The sequence below is a fragment of the Pezoporus flaviventris genome, unplaced genomic scaffold, assembly GCF_033815535.1.
Source record: "Pezoporus flaviventris isolate CSIRO_AGI_PZ_B2104156 unplaced genomic scaffold, CSIRO_AGI_Pfla_v1 ptg000080l, whole genome shotgun sequence".
NCBI classification, from domain to species: Eukaryota; Metazoa; Chordata; class Aves; order Psittaciformes; family Psittacidae; genus Pezoporus; species Pezoporus flaviventris.
The window spans coordinates 396,419-412,687 of record NW_026892628.1 but is presented as its reverse complement, the minus strand read 5'-3'; the positions used below and the strand labels follow the sequence as shown (position 1 = coordinate 412,687).

Genomic DNA, 16,269 nt, shown 5'->3' with positions numbered 1-16,269 from the left:
GCGAGTGGCCTGCTTGAGCCTTTGCTGCTCAGCAGCTGACTTGGGCATTGCCAGTTTTGCACACAGGGTGATTTGGCACCTTTTTGTCTTCCAGGGATTCCTGTTCATCATATTCCAGCTGTAACAAAGAAGACTCTTGGTTATCCTTAAATGCAACATAATTTAGTGTCAGGTTGTTTTCCTACAGCTCTTTTTATCATCCTTTTAGGGAACCTTTGCATTCCCAGACCTGGTTTTCTCAGGGAGAAACCCAACGTACCCAAGCCCAGTTGAGATGGAAAACGGGGACCTTGGGCTGCATAATAATAAATGGACAAAGCAGAGGTTCTGCCTCTTACTTTGAGGCTGCTGGGTTTGAAATGTGTCTTGGTTCTTGATGCTGGTGGATCGCCCTCTTGGTGACGGTGTTGGTGCTCTCCTTTCCTCCAGCTGAGGCCAGGCTCTTCCCCCTGCCCAAACCACGTTGCTGGGAAGAACGGCAAAGGAAGGAGAAGACGTGTGGGATTTCATGGACTGGAATGAGAAGCCACAAGCGGATTAAAACATCCTCAGAGCTGCTGTATGGATGCAGATATGGGGCGTTCTCCGGGTAGAAACGAGACACGAGTTTCAGCAACTGCAATACTCCTGGAATACTTCACATCATTCCAAAAGTTCATTCAAATGCCCCAGCCTGACTCACGAGCGGGTGCACCTCTGCCCTCAGCCCAGCCTCATCCTGCGGGAATGCCCTGATGGAAGAGGCTGGTTCAAGGAAGCCATCGTTAACCCCGTGTCCCTCTCGTCCTGCCCCGGTTCCTTCCCCCATCCCTCGGGGAGTGGGACCCCGAGTGTCCCCTCCAGGGGTGCCCTTTCCCCCCACCCCGCAGCCTCAGCCGCACCATCTGCATTGGCATTAACTCCCCGCAGCAGCCGAGGGATTACGGGCACCGATTAGAGTTTAGACATGAGTGACCTTGATCTGAAGTGACCGAAGGCCTCTCGGGGGGTGCAGGCTGGCTGCCGGCTGCCCGCTCGCTGCCGCACACTGGCTGCTGCGTGCGTGCCCGGGGCTGCGCGCTCCCTGCGCCGCTTCCTCCGCGCTCCCGGCGCGGGTGCCCGCTCTTCAGCGCTCACTTAGAATCGTGTGCGTGCCCGTGGCTGCGCTGGGGATGCCCCGTTGCTGCTGCGCGCTTGCACCCGCAGGTTTTGCTGCAAGGTGCCTGCGGGGTGCACGCATTTAGCACGCACCAGGCAGCGCATACTGCTCTCCCCGTGCACCCTTACTGCTGCGGTGGGGCCCGCCACCCCCCCGCCGCTTGGCGTTGCCCCTTTAAGGCGGGCGGAGGGGGGAGGGTATGTGTGTGTCTCCTCAGGCCGCTTCCCGCAGCGCGGCGGAAGTGACGCTGCGCGGCCGTCGTGATGGCGGCGCCGAAGGTGAAGCAGGACATGGCGCCGCCGGGCGGCTACGGGCCCATCGACTACAAGCGGCACCTCCCTCGCCGCGGCCTCTCAGGTGGGAGCCGGGGCTGGGCGGGGGGGGGTCTCCCGGTGCCCCCCGGTGCCCCTCACCGCTCCCCCCGCAGGTTACAGCCTCTTCGCGCTCGGCGTCGGCAGCCTCCTGCTGGGCTATTACACCGTCGTCAAGTGGAACCGGGAGCGCAGGTGCCCCCCCCCCCCCCCCCGGTTCTCCCGTGACACACACACCCCCCCCCCCCGGGGCTGTGCTCCGGTTCCCTGCCCCGTCCCCGCTGAGCTCTGACCCCCCCCCGGTCTGTCCCGGCGCAGGCGGCTCCTCATCGAGGACCTGGAGGCTCGGATCGCGCTGATGCCGCTGCTGCAGGCGGAGTCTGACCGCAGGTACCGGGCTGGGGGGCCACGGGGGGCACCGGGGGCCGCTGCAGCGCCGCTCCCCGCGCTCAGCCTCGCCCTGTCCCGCAGAACGCTCCGCATCCTGCGGCAGAACCTGGACGAGGAGGCCAAAATCATGAAGGATGTTCCTGGCTGGAAGGTTTGTGGCTCCGGCGCTGCGGAGGGGGGCGGTGGGGTGATTCCTGGCACAGCAGCTCCTCGCACCGGAGCAGGATCCAGCCTTCCCGGTGGAGCCGGGTCCGTGACAGAGCTCCTGGAAAGCTCCGAGCAGAACGTGTGTCCCCTGGAGCGGGGGTCACGGTGCCAGTGGCCACAGCGCTCCCTCCCTGTCCAGGTCGGTGAGTCCCTGTTCCACACGGATCGCTGGGTGCCCCCGACACTGGACGAGCTCTACTACCTGCGCCCCACCAGTGAGGTGGAGAACGAGAAGTTCGGGCTCCAGTACTACGTGTGAGGCACGGCCGTGTCACCCCCCCTGGGTGCCGTCACCCCCCCTGGGTGCCGTCACTCCTCCGGGTGCTGTCACACCCCCCCCCCCGGTGCCACCGGCTCCTGTTATTAAAACCACATGGCTGAGTCGAACCCTGTGTCATTCGTGTTCCTGTCCAGATCCGTGTCCTTCCCAGTGGGACACTTGGCTGTTCTGAGGGTGCTTGAGGCTCTTCCCTGCTCCCACATGGCCGGGGGTAGGGTCCTGGAGCCCTGGATCAGGATGGGAGTGTGGGATGAGCCACGTGTTCTGGGTGCCAAAGGGGCCGGTATCTGCTGTGCGCTCCATAGGGACTTGTCCCTCACAGTCACTACCAGGGTCTGGTGGTGGGGGCTCGGGTTTAGGGGGGGTCTCCGGGTCTGGGAGAGGTTCGGCGGAGGTAGCCCCGCGGTCACTGATGCTGCAGATGCGGCTTCCACTGGGGTGAAAACCCCCGATTTTGGGTCTTTGGCGCTTTCCTGTTGCTCGGGGAGGGGAGGGGCGGGGGGGGGGGGGGGGGGTCAGAGCCGAGGTTGCCGCCCTCCACCCACCCGTCGGCTGCGGCTCCGCCCGCGGGCGGGGGCCGGGGCGATGCTCGGTGCTCCGGGGAGCGGGGCCGCGCGGGGCGGGGGCAGCCGGAGCCACCTCCCCCGGGCGGCACCGCCGAGAGCGGGGGGGGCTGCCCGGTGGTCGAGCCGCTGCTGCCGCCGCTCCCGCAGGGCTCCGCCGCTGCCCGGACCTGCTGCCCGCGATGAGCTCCGCGCCCGGTCCTGCCCGGGAGCCTCCCCGGTACCTGAGGTGAGCCCGGCCCCCCCGGAGCCCCCCCGGGCCGCGCGTTGGGAGCACCGGGAGTCCCGGGGGGCTGGGGGGCACTGGGTCACGTCGCGCCTGTGCCCATCACCGTGCGCCCGCACCGGTGCACAGCCGGGACCCCCTCAGCCGCCGTTCCCGGAGCAGGTCCCAGCTGCCCGCAGGGACATGGCCGGTTCCGGGTCCCGCGGGACGTTGTGGGGACCCCGGGCGGGTGCTGGAGGCTCCCGCGGCCCCGGTGGCGGGGCCGGACCCTCCCCCCGGGGTCGGCTCCTCCGTGCTGGGATGCGGAGGCTCTGGCCCCACGCGTGTTTCCCGGGACACCCGATCCCTCGGGAAAGCCCCATCCCGGTTTCCCGCACCCCCGGGGGCGGACGGGGAGGGGGGGGGGGGGGGCTGGTACCCAAATAGACCCGTTGCCAGAGCAACCGCATCCCGGGTCTCCATGGCTGCGGCGGGGATGTCTCTGGCAGCACTGGGAGCGGAGCGGGGGGATCCCGGTCCCGGGCAGGGCTGGTGCCTCCAGTGTCCCTCTGCTTGTACCTGGGCGGGGGCCGGGATGTGGAGGGAGGACACGGAATTGGGGCGCAGAGGGAGGACACGGAGCTGGGATGCAGACCTGGGATGTGAAGCTGGGATGTGAAGCTGGGATGCAAGGGGGACACAGAGCTGGGCTGTGGAGCTGGAGTGCAGAACTGGGCTGCAGAGGGGAGACAGAGCAAGGGTGTGGAGCCGAGAGGCAGGAAGGGACACGGAGGGTGCCCTCGATCCCCTCATCCGGCGGCTCCTCTGCCTCCTGCTCCCTCTGTCCCTTAGCACGGCACAGCCGCCCCCCGTCCCGCCCAGGAGGCACCGGGAACTGGGTTGAACTGGGCTGACCTGGGCTTTGCTGGGTCCCCGCGGGCTCCGAGGGGCGCCCACCCCTGCGCAGGGGCAGGAGCAGCATTTCCTCCCCAGCACATCCCCAGCCCCGGGGAGCAGTGAACGGGCACCCGCAGCGCTGCAGGGAAGAGCCAGGACCCGGAGCCCTGTGACACGTCCCCCCCCCCGGCGGGGCCGGTGCCAGGACAACGGGAGCCAGCCCGGGCCCGGGCCCAGGGTCTCCTGCCAGCAGCGATTACGGGCAATGTTCTCCCTCCTGGAACAGGGAATTCTGTCAGGACCGGAACGTGCCTGTTGTTGGGTACAACACAGCTGCGCGGGGCTGCGCCAGGCCTGGCCCCGGCTGCATTTGGCCTCTTTTCCCCCCGTTTGCCCCCAGGACTCTGCTGTGGAGCTGGGCTGGGGCTCACTAGAGGGCACCAAAGGACTGGGGACAGGATGGGATGGGGAAGGATAAGATGGGACAGTGTAGGATGGGCTAGACAGGATGGGAAAGGAGAGGATGAGGTGGGAAAGGATAGGATGGGATGGATGCTATAGGGTAGGATGGGAAAGGATTGGATGGGGTGGGATGGGATAGTGTAGGATGAATAAGATGGAATAGCATGGGATGGGATAGGGTAGGATGGAAAATGATAGGATGGAATGGGAAAAGATGGGATGGATGTGATAAGGTAGGATGGGAAAGTATATGATGGAATGGGAAAACATAGGATAGGATGGGATAGGATAGGATAGGATAGGACAGAATAGAATTGGTGGGATGGGAAAGAATGGGATGGATGAGGGCAGGATGACATGGGGAAGGGTGGGATTAGATAGGATATGATGGGAAAGGATAGGATGGATGGGAAAGAATAGCAATGGGATAGATTGAATGAGATAAGAGTAGGATAGGATGGATGGGATGGGAAAAGATTGTATGGGATGGGGCAGGATGAGGGGGTCTGCCAGGATGATGGTCATTGGGCTCTGTCAGTAAGGCCAGGGGATGGGCTCGGTTGGGTCTATGGGATCTCTGGAGTGCATAGGCCTCAACAGAACGGGGCTTGTCCAGGCCAGGGGATGGTGGGCTGGGATCAGCCAGGACAGGCGGGAATAGGGCCTGGAGCAACCAGGGGCCAGTGGATCTCAGGGGCCACCCTGCAGCTGGGCCCCGGCACACGCTGTTCTCGCCGCAGGTGAGCCAACACATGGGAGCGATTACTGCCCGATGTGGAGGCTCCGGGCGCTGCCAGTGCCGGGCTCGGCTGCAGGAACAACCACAGCATTGTTCTGCCTCCTGGAACAGCCCCACCGCCACGAGCTGGGGCCGCTGCCAGGGCTGGTGCCTCGCATGAAACACAGCCCCTGGACCCCCCTGCACCCACCGGCCCCTGGTGTTTCCAAGCATCCCCTGCTCCACACCATAGAGACGAAGTAGGGTCCCAGTGCTGGGAGATGGGGGACATCCCTGTCCCTGTCCTCACCGCTGTCTGCTCCCTCTGCAGCAAGGCTGAGGCTGAGGCCATCGAAAAGGAGCTGCTGGAGGATTATCGGTTTGGGCGGCAGCAGCTCATCGAGATCTGGGGACATGCCTGTGCCATGGCTGTGACCAAGGTGAGGCAGCCACCGGGGCAGGGACACCCCACCAGGGCCACGGTCACCCCAATGGGGCTGGGGCTTCACTGCCCCTTGTCCTATCCCTCTGCGTTGCCTTTCCCAGCCCTGGCTGTGGTCTCCCCTTGCTCCAGACCAGGGGCCAGGGGCCAGCCAGGGCTTGTGGCCAGCAGAAGCGATGCTCTGGCCTCTCCCTGGGTGGGTTTATCTGCGTTCCTCACCCACCCTTCATGATTTCCCTTGGGCTGTGGGTCACATTGTGTCCATGGGAAGGAGGGTGCTGGGGGATCCCTGGGGCTCCCCATGCACCGGCAATGCTCTGCTGTTGCTGTGAGAGCTGCGTGCTTCTGCTGGACGGGAGGAGGAGGTGGAGGAGGCAGCATCAAGGGCAGCTTTGTGCCTCGGAGGCCAGTGAGCTCCGCGCCCGCCTGCCTCAGCTTTTCCGTGTGTCTGGAGCTGCTGCACCCTCCCCTTCGTTGAGGGCAGAGGAGTTGCCTGAGAGGGAGTATCTGGGTTGTTGGAGCCTCTCTGGATCTTGGGGCTGCCTCAGGGCTGGTCCTGGTCCCACAGCATGGGGCTGCCCACCCCTGAGCCACAGCCCCACTGCCAGCCCCAGCTGAGCATCCTCCTCATGGGCCCAAGCATCCTCCTCTTCCTTGTTATCATCCCGAGTCCAGCTCTGGGCATCCCCAGCGCCGTCCTCTCCCGGCACGTCCCCAGAGCCGCGGGCAGCGCCAGGGGCTGGGAGCAGGAGCCAGGCTCCAGGAGCAGGAAAAAAGCTGTCAGGGGATAAACAGAGTCTCCCTGTACAGGCTGCTGCGATGTGGAGCTGTGGCCACCTCCCTGTGGGCTGGCGGGGAGCCCTGTCCCGCCATGAGCATCGTCCTCATCTCACCGTGGACATCATCCTCATGCCACCATAGGTACCATCTGCATCCCACCATGGGCATCATCTTCATCCCAGTATTGGCATTGTTCTGCCCTGGGTGCCATCCCCATCCCACCTCGGGCATCACCCCACCACACACCCTGCTGCCCTCCAGCAGCACATCCCTCTGCCACATTCCCAGCACCAGTTGCCATACCCGGGGGGCTCGGTGCCACGTCGCTGTATCCCCACAGGCCTTCCCGCTGCCATCGCTACCTCGGAAGCAGCCCACGGTGCTGGTGGTGTGCGGCCCAGCGCAGAACGGGGCCATCGGGCTGGTGTGTGCCCGGCACCTCCGGATCTTTGTAGGTATCTTCCTCCCCTGCTCCTCTTCATTCCCGAGCGATGCCGGTCTCCATCTCATCCCTGCTCTCCGCCACCCAGGACTATGAACCCACCATCTTCTACCCCAGACGCTCCCCGGACCCCCTGTACCAGGACTTCACGACGCAGTGTGAGAAGATGGACATCCCCTTCCTGTCCTACCTCCCCACCGAGGTGAGCCCCCCGCCGCCTGACATGCTTCACTTGATTAGTCTTTCTTTATTCCCTCCCCCCCTTTCCTGCCCCTGGCAATGCCGGGAGCCCGGGAATGCCATGAAATCCAGCGGCGGCCGCCGCGGCCCCGCCAGCCACCAGCTCTGTTGTTGTTGGAAGCACCTGGCTCGGGCGGGAGCAGGAATGTGACCCGAAAGCGCTGCCCTGGCTGGGGCCACGCGTCTCGGCGTGCCGGGCTCTGCCCCCCCCGCATCATCCTTCCCCTTTGCCTTGGTTAGGGGGGGATGTTTTGGCAGCTGCTGCTGGGTGAGTCTATTTAGGCAGGAAAACGGGATCCCCGCGTGAGGGTGCCTGGAGCTGGGGAGGACACCAGGAACCTGCTGCCCACCCTGTGTGTGTGTCCCCTTTAAGGTGCAGCTCATCAATGATGCCTACAACGCAGTGGTGGACGCGGTGCTGGGAGCCGAGGCGGAGGCAGCGGAGGGGAGGGAGCCTTGTGCCGCCATCCTGAGCACCCTGAAGCTCATTCGCATCCCCATCGTCAGCCTGGACGTGCCCTCAGGTCCGACACCGCGCTCGGCATCCCCTGGGCAGGATGGGACACACACACACACACACACACACACCCCCGCTTGCCACCCTGCCCAGCGCAGCATCACCATGGGCTCATTGCCCGGGTGGCTGGAGAACTCCTGTGGTGCCGTCGCGGGGTGGGGGCAGCCCCGGGGACCCCCCATTTCCCCCCCTCCCAGCCTGGAAGCATTCCCACCGGCAGCCAGGGCTGGCGCCTGCTCCCCCTGACCGCGTTCAGGGCATCCACGATCAATAACAAACTCCCTGAACTGAGACATGATGTAATTTGAAAACACCCGGGTGTCTGGTGGCCAGGCCTGGAATTGCCATCACCCCCCCCCGCGGCCCCCCCCCCCCCCGGGCTGCGGAGCAAACAGGAGCCCTTGGCACAGCCACTGGTGAATCCCCACCAAGAAAAACCCCCGGCGGTGCCAGGATGCGGCTGGAGCGGCGCAGGGTGCTGATGCTGGTGCTGATGCGGGGGGGACCCCACGTCCCTGTGCCCTCCCCATCGCCACCGCCGGGCTCACCCCTGAGCCTCTCTCCCCGTGTCCTTCTTCCCGCCGCAGGATGGGACGTGGAGGCCGGGAGCAGCGGCGGGATCAGCCCCGACGTGCTGGTGTCGCTGTCGGCACCCAAGCAGTGCGCCCGCCGCTTCCTGGGCCGCCAGCACTTCGTGGCCGGGCGCTTCCTCCCTTACGATGTGCAGAAGAAGTTCGAGCTCAACCCCCCCGAGTATCCCGGCACCGAGTGCGTGGTGGCCCTGCGAGCCCCCCGCCAATAAAGCGCTTGGTGGCTCTGCTGTGGGGTCGGTGTCTGCCTGGGGACCCCCTGGGGCACCAGAACTCGGTTCCATGCCCCGTGAACAGCTTGGACAACACCCCCCCCCCCCCCCCCCCCCCCCCCATGCCGTGTCCCTGGGACCTGTCACCAGCCTGCTTCTGGGGACAGACCTGGTGTGACCCCCTCTATCACCTGTCCCATGGGGACACTGGCAGCCCTCCACAGCCTGAAACCTCCAATGTGCCAGGGAAGGGGAATGGGAGCAGCCCCTCACCATGGGGGTTTAATTAACAGGGTGTTTTAATTAACAGAGGTGTGCCCATGACTACACAACAGCATTGGGAGCCCCCTCCCCGCCCCGGGTTGCTGGGTACAGCCGGAGTTCTGGGGAATGCAGGGAATGCGCTGGGATTTCCGCTGGTCGGGCTGTGGGATGGGGCTGTGACCCCCAGCCGGGATCTGCTGCCCTCTGGGGGTCCCCTCCATCACCGTCACACTTTGCATCCCGGGTTGCAGCTGGGGCCGTGGGTGCCCCGCGCTCTGCCCGGCCTCAGCGGCACCGGGACCCGGGCGGCTCCGGCACACGCCATGGGCCGGGTCACGGCCCCGCCGTGCCCCACGGCGACGGGTGCCAGGGCAGCGCTGGCACCGGTGACCCGACCGCAGCGCGCCGGGGCTGGGCTCGCGCCGCGTTTTTCCCTTCCCTCCCCTCCGCATTCCCGAGCGCATCCAATTTTAGCAGCTTTGCAAAAACAAAGCCTGGAGCTCCGGGCTGGGGCCGCTCCTTCCCGCTGCCCCCTGACACCCAGCCAGGGCGCCCGCGCCAGCAGCCGCGTGCTGCCGTCTGACGGCGCGAGGGGGAAAGACCTCATATATAGACCCGCGGGGCCGCCGCGCTCCCAGTTGCCGGCGGAGCTGCAGCTGCGCTGGTGGCCATGGGGAAGCTGGTGCTGGCCCTCCTGGCTCTCACCGCCCTGCACGGTGCCGGCGCGTCAGGTAAGGCCGGGGCTGCCGTCTATCAATGGGAATCCCGTCCAGGCATCCTGGTCCTCCCAGGGGCTGGTGGTGGTGATGTGGGGCAGGAGAGGGATGGGGCTGAACACTCTCCAGATGCGTGCCAGGGCCAGAGGTGAGCCAGGGTCATGGCCACAGCTGCAGGGGGTCCCTTCGGAATCTGGTGTTGGGAGGATGTGGTGGTGAGGCTCAGGGCAGTTTTACCATCCCCAGGGTCATGTCACCAGAGGGATGGGGACATGCTCTGTGCCATGTCACCAAAGAGATGGGTGTCCCCATTGGTCCTGCCTGCTCTGCCACTGGATGGCTGAGCGCCATCAGGACTCGCTGGTACCTCTGCCACCACCTGCTCCACGGGGCTTTTGCTGCCTGGTGCTGAGGCTCCGAAGCCCCGTGGGGTCCCTCAAGCTGCCAAGGGCTGTGTGAGACTGGAATGTCCCTGGTCTGGGGGCAAAATCCATCCAGCTGCAGGTGGGGAGAGGACAGGGTTGAGTCCCCACTGCTGCTGTGGGATGGTGCCCACTGCATGCCCACTGCATGCCCAGGGTGCAAAGGACTGGCTGGGCACCACTGGGTGCCCTGGGGAGAGGGTGCCCCAGTGCTGGGTGCTCCCACCCTGGGCTTCCCCCAGAGCCCCTGGAGAACGACTCGGAGCCGGGAAAGAGCAGCACCGTGGGGAAACCCTGGAAAGCAGCGCCCAGCCTGGCAGAGCTCGACCTGGACACGGCAGGTACGGCCGTCCCTGAGCCCCCACCAGAAACCTGCAACTGGGGCACCCCAAAGGGACTGCATGTATGATGCCCACCATGCCAGCCTCGAGACGCTGTCACCCCCCATGGGACCCTTGCAGCAGGGATGTGGTGCCAAGCCGGTGATCCTCAAGGCTTCCCCGCCGCATCTCCAAATGCTTTCACCCATTCATCCTTTGTCCATGCAGTCCTCGATGTCCCCAAGCTGTCCCCAGCCTTGGTAGCACCCCAGGGTGCTTAGGGATGAGGGTGCTGCTCCCCATCCACATGCTCAGGACTTGCTCCATCCCAGGCAGAGGAGCTGAGTGGACGTCATGGTTCAACATTGACCACCCTGGGGGGGACGGGGACCACGAGAGCCTGGAGGCCATTCGCTTCTACTACCGGGGCCGTGTCTGCGAGCGGCCAGTGGCCATCCAGGCCCGCACCACTGAGTGGGAGCTGCCCGAGGACGTGGGTGAGGTGGTGCACGTCAGCCCCAAGAAGGGCTTTCGTTGCATCAACAAGGAGCAGCCGCCAGGCAAGACCTGCTCCAACTACCACATCCGCTTCCTCTGCCCGCTGGGTGAGTGCTTGGCCCTGTTGTGTCCCACTTTGCCCTCCCCAGGCCCCGCTGACATGTTCTGTGTGGCTCCATGCCCATTGCTCATCATCCGGTTGTACCACATTGGGTGCTGCCGGAGCTGTGGTTACACCAGGCCCCCCTCCAGCTCCATCAATCATCCCTTGGATGCATGACACTGGGCTCTGTGAGCAGTGGGTTCTCAGCTAACGCCTCTGCCACTCCCAGAGCACATCTACTGGTCACACTGGTCCTCCTGGAGCCCCTGCTCGCGCAGCACGTGCGGCACCAGCGGCACCCAGACCCGCACCCGCCGCTGCGTCAATGCTCGGCTGGCGGCTGTGCTCAAGGAGATCAAGTGCAAGGGCAAAGCCATGGAGCGACGGACGTGCAGCGCCGGCCCCTGCCCAGGTAGGCACCCAGCATCCCAGTGCCACTTGCATCGTGCTGCCCGTCTCCAGCTCCTCTCCTGGTCCATGCATCATGAGGGAGTCCCTTGGCATGGCAGGTCCCTCGGCAAAGCCACTGCTGCCGCCTCCTCCTCAGCTGCACTGCAGTAACAGAGGCAGCACTGGTACAAATAGTGGGGCAGGGGCACACCAGGGTGAGCTGGGAATTGCCGCGATGGAGCCTTCCCTCTTGGAGACATCCCCGTGTCCCCATGATGCAGGGCCACCCCAGGCTGGGGGCTTGGTGGGGAATGTGGTGCCCATGCCCACCCAGTGTCTGCCCCACAGAGCCGGCATGGACAGAGTGGGGCTCCTGGGGTCCCTGTTCCCGCAGCTGCGGCAGCACCGGGAAGCGCGTCCGACGCAGGAGCTGCAAGACAGCCAAGAAGGTGCCGTGCAGCGGCCGTCCCACCGAGGTGCAGAAATGTCCCCCCTCGCCCTGCCCAGGTACCTGCCCTCGGGGACATGGGGACCCCTTCCCTGGTGGTGCCCCCCAACCCATGCAGCCCCACCACTGCCCATGGCCACGGAGCTGAGCACTGTGCCGCCCTGCAGCCTGCCCTGAGCACACACTGCAGGGCACCGTCGTCTCTGCCTCTGGTTTGGCATTGCCGGACGCCCGCATCTACTTGGAGGGCCGCCCGCCAGTGCTGCTGGCCCATAGCGATGCCCACGGACGCTTCACCGCCACGGGGCTGTGCCAAGGCACCGCCGCCAACATCAGTGCCCACCGGCATGGCTTCGCCCCAGCACTGGCACCCATCGCCTCCAACGGCTCTGGCGTGGCGGTAGCACACGTGAGGCTGCAGAGGTTGGGTGAGCATTGAGGTGTGGGGATGAGGACCTGCCCATGCACCCCTTGAGAGTCCCCCCCAAGGGTGCATGGTGAGGGTGCATGGTGAGGGGGGAGCACCCTCTGCCACCTTTCTCCCCTACAGAGAAGCCCTACATGGTGCTGCACCCCAAGACGAAGGTGCGGGTGGCTGGGCAGGATGTGACTTTCTGCTGCAAAGCCTCAGGCACCCCCATGCCAAAGAAATACTACTGGTGAGCTGGGTCTGGGACTGGAAATGGTGGGAAAAGGCAGCCACTGCTGAGTCCCAGCTGAGCCCATCCCCATGCCCACAGGTACCACAATGGGACACTGCTGGAGAGGAAGGTGCACCGGTACGGCAGCCGCCTGGTGCTGCGGGGACTGGCACCAAAGCAGGCTGGCACCTACCACTGCAAGGCCAGCACAGAGGCAGGTGCCATCAGGTCGGCACCGGCAGAGCTCACCGTGCTGGGTGAGAAAGGGATGGGGCTGCAGCATCACCTTGGGATGGGGCTGCAACATCACCGCGGGATGGGGCTGCAGCATTGCCCCAGGATGGGGCAGCAGTAGCATCGCCTCAGGATGGGGTTGCAGCATCACCCTGGGATGGGGCATGTGGTGGGGAGGGTCACCCTAACCCCATCCTTGCTGTGCCCCCAGCCCAGGGCCAGCAGAGCTGCAAGGCAGAGCCTGAGCCGAGCCTGGTGGAGCTGCCCAGCGAGTGCCCGCAGGATGCCACCGGCTCCCGCTACTACAACGTGGGCCATTGCCCACCCACCCCATGCGCCAGCAGCCCCAGTGAGGCGGCGGCGTGCGGGGAGGACACGGGGAGCTGCTGCGGCGTGCGCAGGATGGAGATGCGGGAGATTCCCTGCGCCAGCTCCCTGCTGCCCATCAAGGTGGTGGCCGAGTGTGGCTGCGGTCCCTGTGCCCAGCCCCGCATCCTGGTGCAGGGCCGGGTGACGGCAGCGGACACTGGCGAGCCCCTGCGCTTCGGGCAGATCTTCCTGGGCAGGAGGAAGGTCGGCTTCACCGGGTACAAGGGCTCCTTCACCATCGAGGTGCCGCCGGACACGCAGCGCTTGGTGGCTCGCTTTGTGGACCGGCAGCAGAGGTTTGTGGATGCCGTCAAGGTCCTGCCCTTCAACCGCCGCGGCGGTGCCGTCTACCAGGAGGTCAAGATGCTGCGGAAGAAGGAGCCGGTGGCTCTGGATGGCAGCCGGAGCAACGCCATCCCGCTGGGGGAGGCAAGTGGCCAGGAGCCCATTGGGGAGCTCGTCCTTCCTGCTGGTGTCTTCCTCCGTCCCTCTGGGGAGGTCTTCAAGGGCACGGTCAAGGCCAGTGTCACCTTCCTGGACCCCAGGGACATGGCAACAGCCAGTGCCGCCTCCAGCGACCTCAGCTTTGCCAACGCCGAGGGGGAGATTGTTCCCCTGAGGACCTATGGAATGTTTGCTGTGGATTTTCGGGAAGGGGAGAGCGGCGCGGTGCTGCAAACGGGGCCGGTGGAGGTGCGGATGGACGCGGGGCAGGTCTGGATGCCAGAGCACCTGCAGAAGATGAAGCTGTGGTCTTTGAACCCAGAAACTGGCTTATGGGAGGAGGAGGGGATCCTCCGGCAGGCCAGGGAGAGCCGAGGCAAGAGGGAGGAGAGGACATTCCTGGTGGGGAACTTGGAGATCCGGGAGCGGCGTCTCTTCAACCTGGATGTGCCGGAGGACCGCCGCTGCTTTGTCAAGGTCCGGGCTTACAGCAATGAGAAGTTCAACCCCTATGAGCAACTGGAAGGGGTGGTCATCAGCCTCATCAACCTGGAGCCCCAGCCCGGCTACCCCGCCAACCCCCGGGCATGGGGCCGCTTCGACAGCGTTGTGACGGGTCCCAACGGCGCCTGCCTGCCCGCCTTCTGCGATGCCCAGCGCCCCGATGCCTACTCAGCCTATGTCACTGCTACGCTGGGTGGGGAGGAGCTGGAAGCCGTGGCCTCCAGCCCCAAGCTCAACCCCAATGCTGTTGGGGTGTCCCAACCCTATCTGGGCAAGCTGGGCTACCGCCGCTTGGACCACGATGACCCCAACCTGAAGAAGACAGCTTTCCAAATCAACGTGGCCAAGCCTGACCCCAACAACGTTGATGAGACCAATGGTCCCATCTACCCTTACCGCAGCCTGGAAGAGTGCGAGGAGGCACCGGTCAGTGCCAATCACCTCCGCTTCTACCGCGTGGAGGTGGACAAGTATGAGTACAACGTGGTGCCTTTCAAAGAGAGTGACCTGACCTCCTGGACCGGCGACTACCTCTCGTGGTGGCCCAACCCACAGGAGTTCAGGGCTTGTTTCATCAAGGTGCAGATTGAGGGGCCGCAGGAGTACATGGTGAGGTCCCGTAACGTGGGGGGCAGCCACCCTCGCACCCGGGGGCAGCTCTATGGGCTGCGGGACACCCGCAGCGTGCGGGACATGCTGCTGGAGAACACCTCGGGCGCCTGCGTAGAGTTCAAGTGCAGCGGGATGCTCTTCGACCAGAGCCTGGTGGATCGCACCTTGGTCTCCATCATCCCCCAAGGCAGCTGCCGCCGCACGGGCATCAACAGCCTCCTCCGCGAGTACCTGAGCCGCCACCCGCCCGTGGCAGAGAACAACCACACGGCCGCCTTCACCATGCTGGCACCGGTCGACCCGTTGGGCCACAACTACGGCATCTACACGGTGACGGACCAGAACCCGCGCCTGGCCAAGGAGATCGCCATCGGCCGCTGCTTCGACGGCACCTCCGACGGCTTCTCGCGGGAGATGAAGGCGGACGCGGGCACGGCCGTTACCTTCACCTGCCAGGAGCGGCCGCCGGGCCGGGAGAGCTTCTTCCAGCGCCTGCTGACGGCCCCGGCTGAGGCGCTGGCCGAGATCCGGCGGGAGATGGGCACCGGCGAGATGCGCCGGGCTCCCCCTGATGTGATGGACTTCGCCTCCGGCGCCCGAGCCCCCGGCCCCACGGCCACTCGCCGGACCCCCAGCAGCCCGCGGAGGATGGGCCGGAGCCGGGGGCAGGTGTGAGCCCCGCGGTGGCCCCGTGGCCCCTCCCCGGCTCCGCTCTGCCCTCCCCTTCCCATCGCTTTTACCCGCATCATTTAAACCAGCCGAGGGGACACACACGGGACACGTGGAGCGGGACCCTCTCGCTGTGCCCATGCCCTCAGCCCCAGCCCCGTGCGGGGCAGTTCATGGTGCTCAGCCCCAGGGACCACGGTGCTGGTTGGTGCCGGCAGCGGCGCCTCGGCCCCACGGGCTTATTAAAATAAAGAAGAATAAAAGAGGGGGTGGAAGCCAATAGGGAAAGGGGCCGGGATGGGAAGGGAAGGGACGGGGTCCCCTGCCTGGTGCTTTGCCCCATGCCCAGTATTGGGCTCCCCTGTGCCGGGGCTGGCACTAGCCGAGGGTGCTAGGAACTGGGAGCACCCACTGCACCCCTGCCAGCACCACCCCATAAGGAAACGTGGGGCTTCTTTAGGAGGAAGACCCCGAGGATGTGGGTAAAAAGCCCTCCCTGATCTCTCTGCCCAGCACCGTATGGTGTGGCTCTCCGGTGGCATGCAGCGTGCTGGGGACATCAGGCTTGGTCCCTGTGATGTTCACCCATCCCCCGGCAGTGCCTCATCCTGCACCCATCCTGCTGCCACCATCCCGGCTAGTTTTGCCCTCGGGGAGTATTTTTACCCTTCCAACTGCCTTTACCCCAGGCAAAAATCAGGCATGAAAGCGTTTGTTGTAACCCGGCACCAGGGAGCGGGCAGAAGGCTGGGGCAGGATGTGGCCCCGCGGCGGTGCTGGCGTGCACCGAGGAGTTGTACGTTATTTATTACGAAATACAGAGTTGTGTGTGCACCCGCCCGGCTGCTGGGGGTGCCCGGACCCGCCTCTGTGTGTGTGTGACCCCAAACCCCCCTGCCCATCGCCTCCCACCTCCACGGTAGCACCGTCCCAGCGGCTCCTGTTTGCCTTGGGCCAGGCTCAAGGCTTGGCGGCAGCACGGGGGGAACGACGCCAGGTTCCTGCAGCCGTGGGACGTGGCAGCTCGGGGGGGGTGGGCTCCATCCAGCCCCGTAGCCCTCTCCTCCTGGCACAGGAATGCACTGAGCACCCACTGGGTGACCCCAGCCAGGGAGAGGGGCAGGGGTCTGTCTGTCTGACATCAGCCCATCCACACGCCCTGGCTTGTGCTCCTGGGTGGGTTTTCCAGCCCCCATCCCACACGTGGATCCCAGAGGATGCAGTAATGGAACAAGCTGAGT

At 65.2% G+C, this 16,269-nt stretch overlaps 3 protein-coding genes across 3 annotated transcripts; all 3 read left to right on the top strand.

Annotated features, from left to right (window-relative positions):
- The first annotated feature begins 1,359 nt into the window (after positions 1-1,359).
- Positions 1,360-2,339, top strand: NDUFA13 (NADH:ubiquinone oxidoreductase subunit A13). The gene is made up of 5 exons (XM_061474610.1): positions 1,360-1,495; positions 1,566-1,644; positions 1,768-1,839; positions 1,921-1,990; positions 2,186-2,339. Exons 1-5 carry the CDS (start codon positions 1,402-1,404, stop codon positions 2,303-2,305), a joined length of 435 nt encoding a protein of 144 aa, XP_061330594.1. The 5' UTR covers positions 1,360-1,401; the 3' UTR covers positions 2,306-2,339.
- Positions 2,340-2,971: 632 nt separating this feature from the next.
- Positions 2,972-8,412, top strand: YJEFN3 (YjeF N-terminal domain containing 3). The gene is made up of 6 exons (XM_061474614.1): positions 2,972-3,118; positions 5,503-5,611; positions 6,734-6,844; positions 6,924-7,037; positions 7,449-7,599; positions 8,180-8,412. Exons 1-6 carry the CDS (start codon positions 3,072-3,074, stop codon positions 8,392-8,394), a joined length of 747 nt encoding a protein of 248 aa, XP_061330598.1. The 5' UTR covers positions 2,972-3,071; the 3' UTR covers positions 8,395-8,412.
- Positions 8,413-9,284: 872 nt separating this feature from the next.
- CILP2 (cartilage intermediate layer protein 2) lies at positions 9,285-15,885 on the top strand. The gene is made up of 9 exons (XM_061474788.1): positions 9,285-9,389; positions 10,039-10,137; positions 10,449-10,721; positions 10,947-11,129; positions 11,456-11,614; positions 11,723-11,983; positions 12,106-12,214; positions 12,296-12,453; positions 12,642-15,885. The coding sequence occupies exons 1-9, from the start codon at positions 9,329-9,331 to the stop codon at positions 15,032-15,034; spliced, it is 3,696 nt and encodes a 1,231-aa protein (XP_061330772.1). The 5' UTR covers positions 9,285-9,328; the 3' UTR covers positions 15,035-15,885.
- Positions 15,886-16,269: the final 384 nt, after the last annotated feature.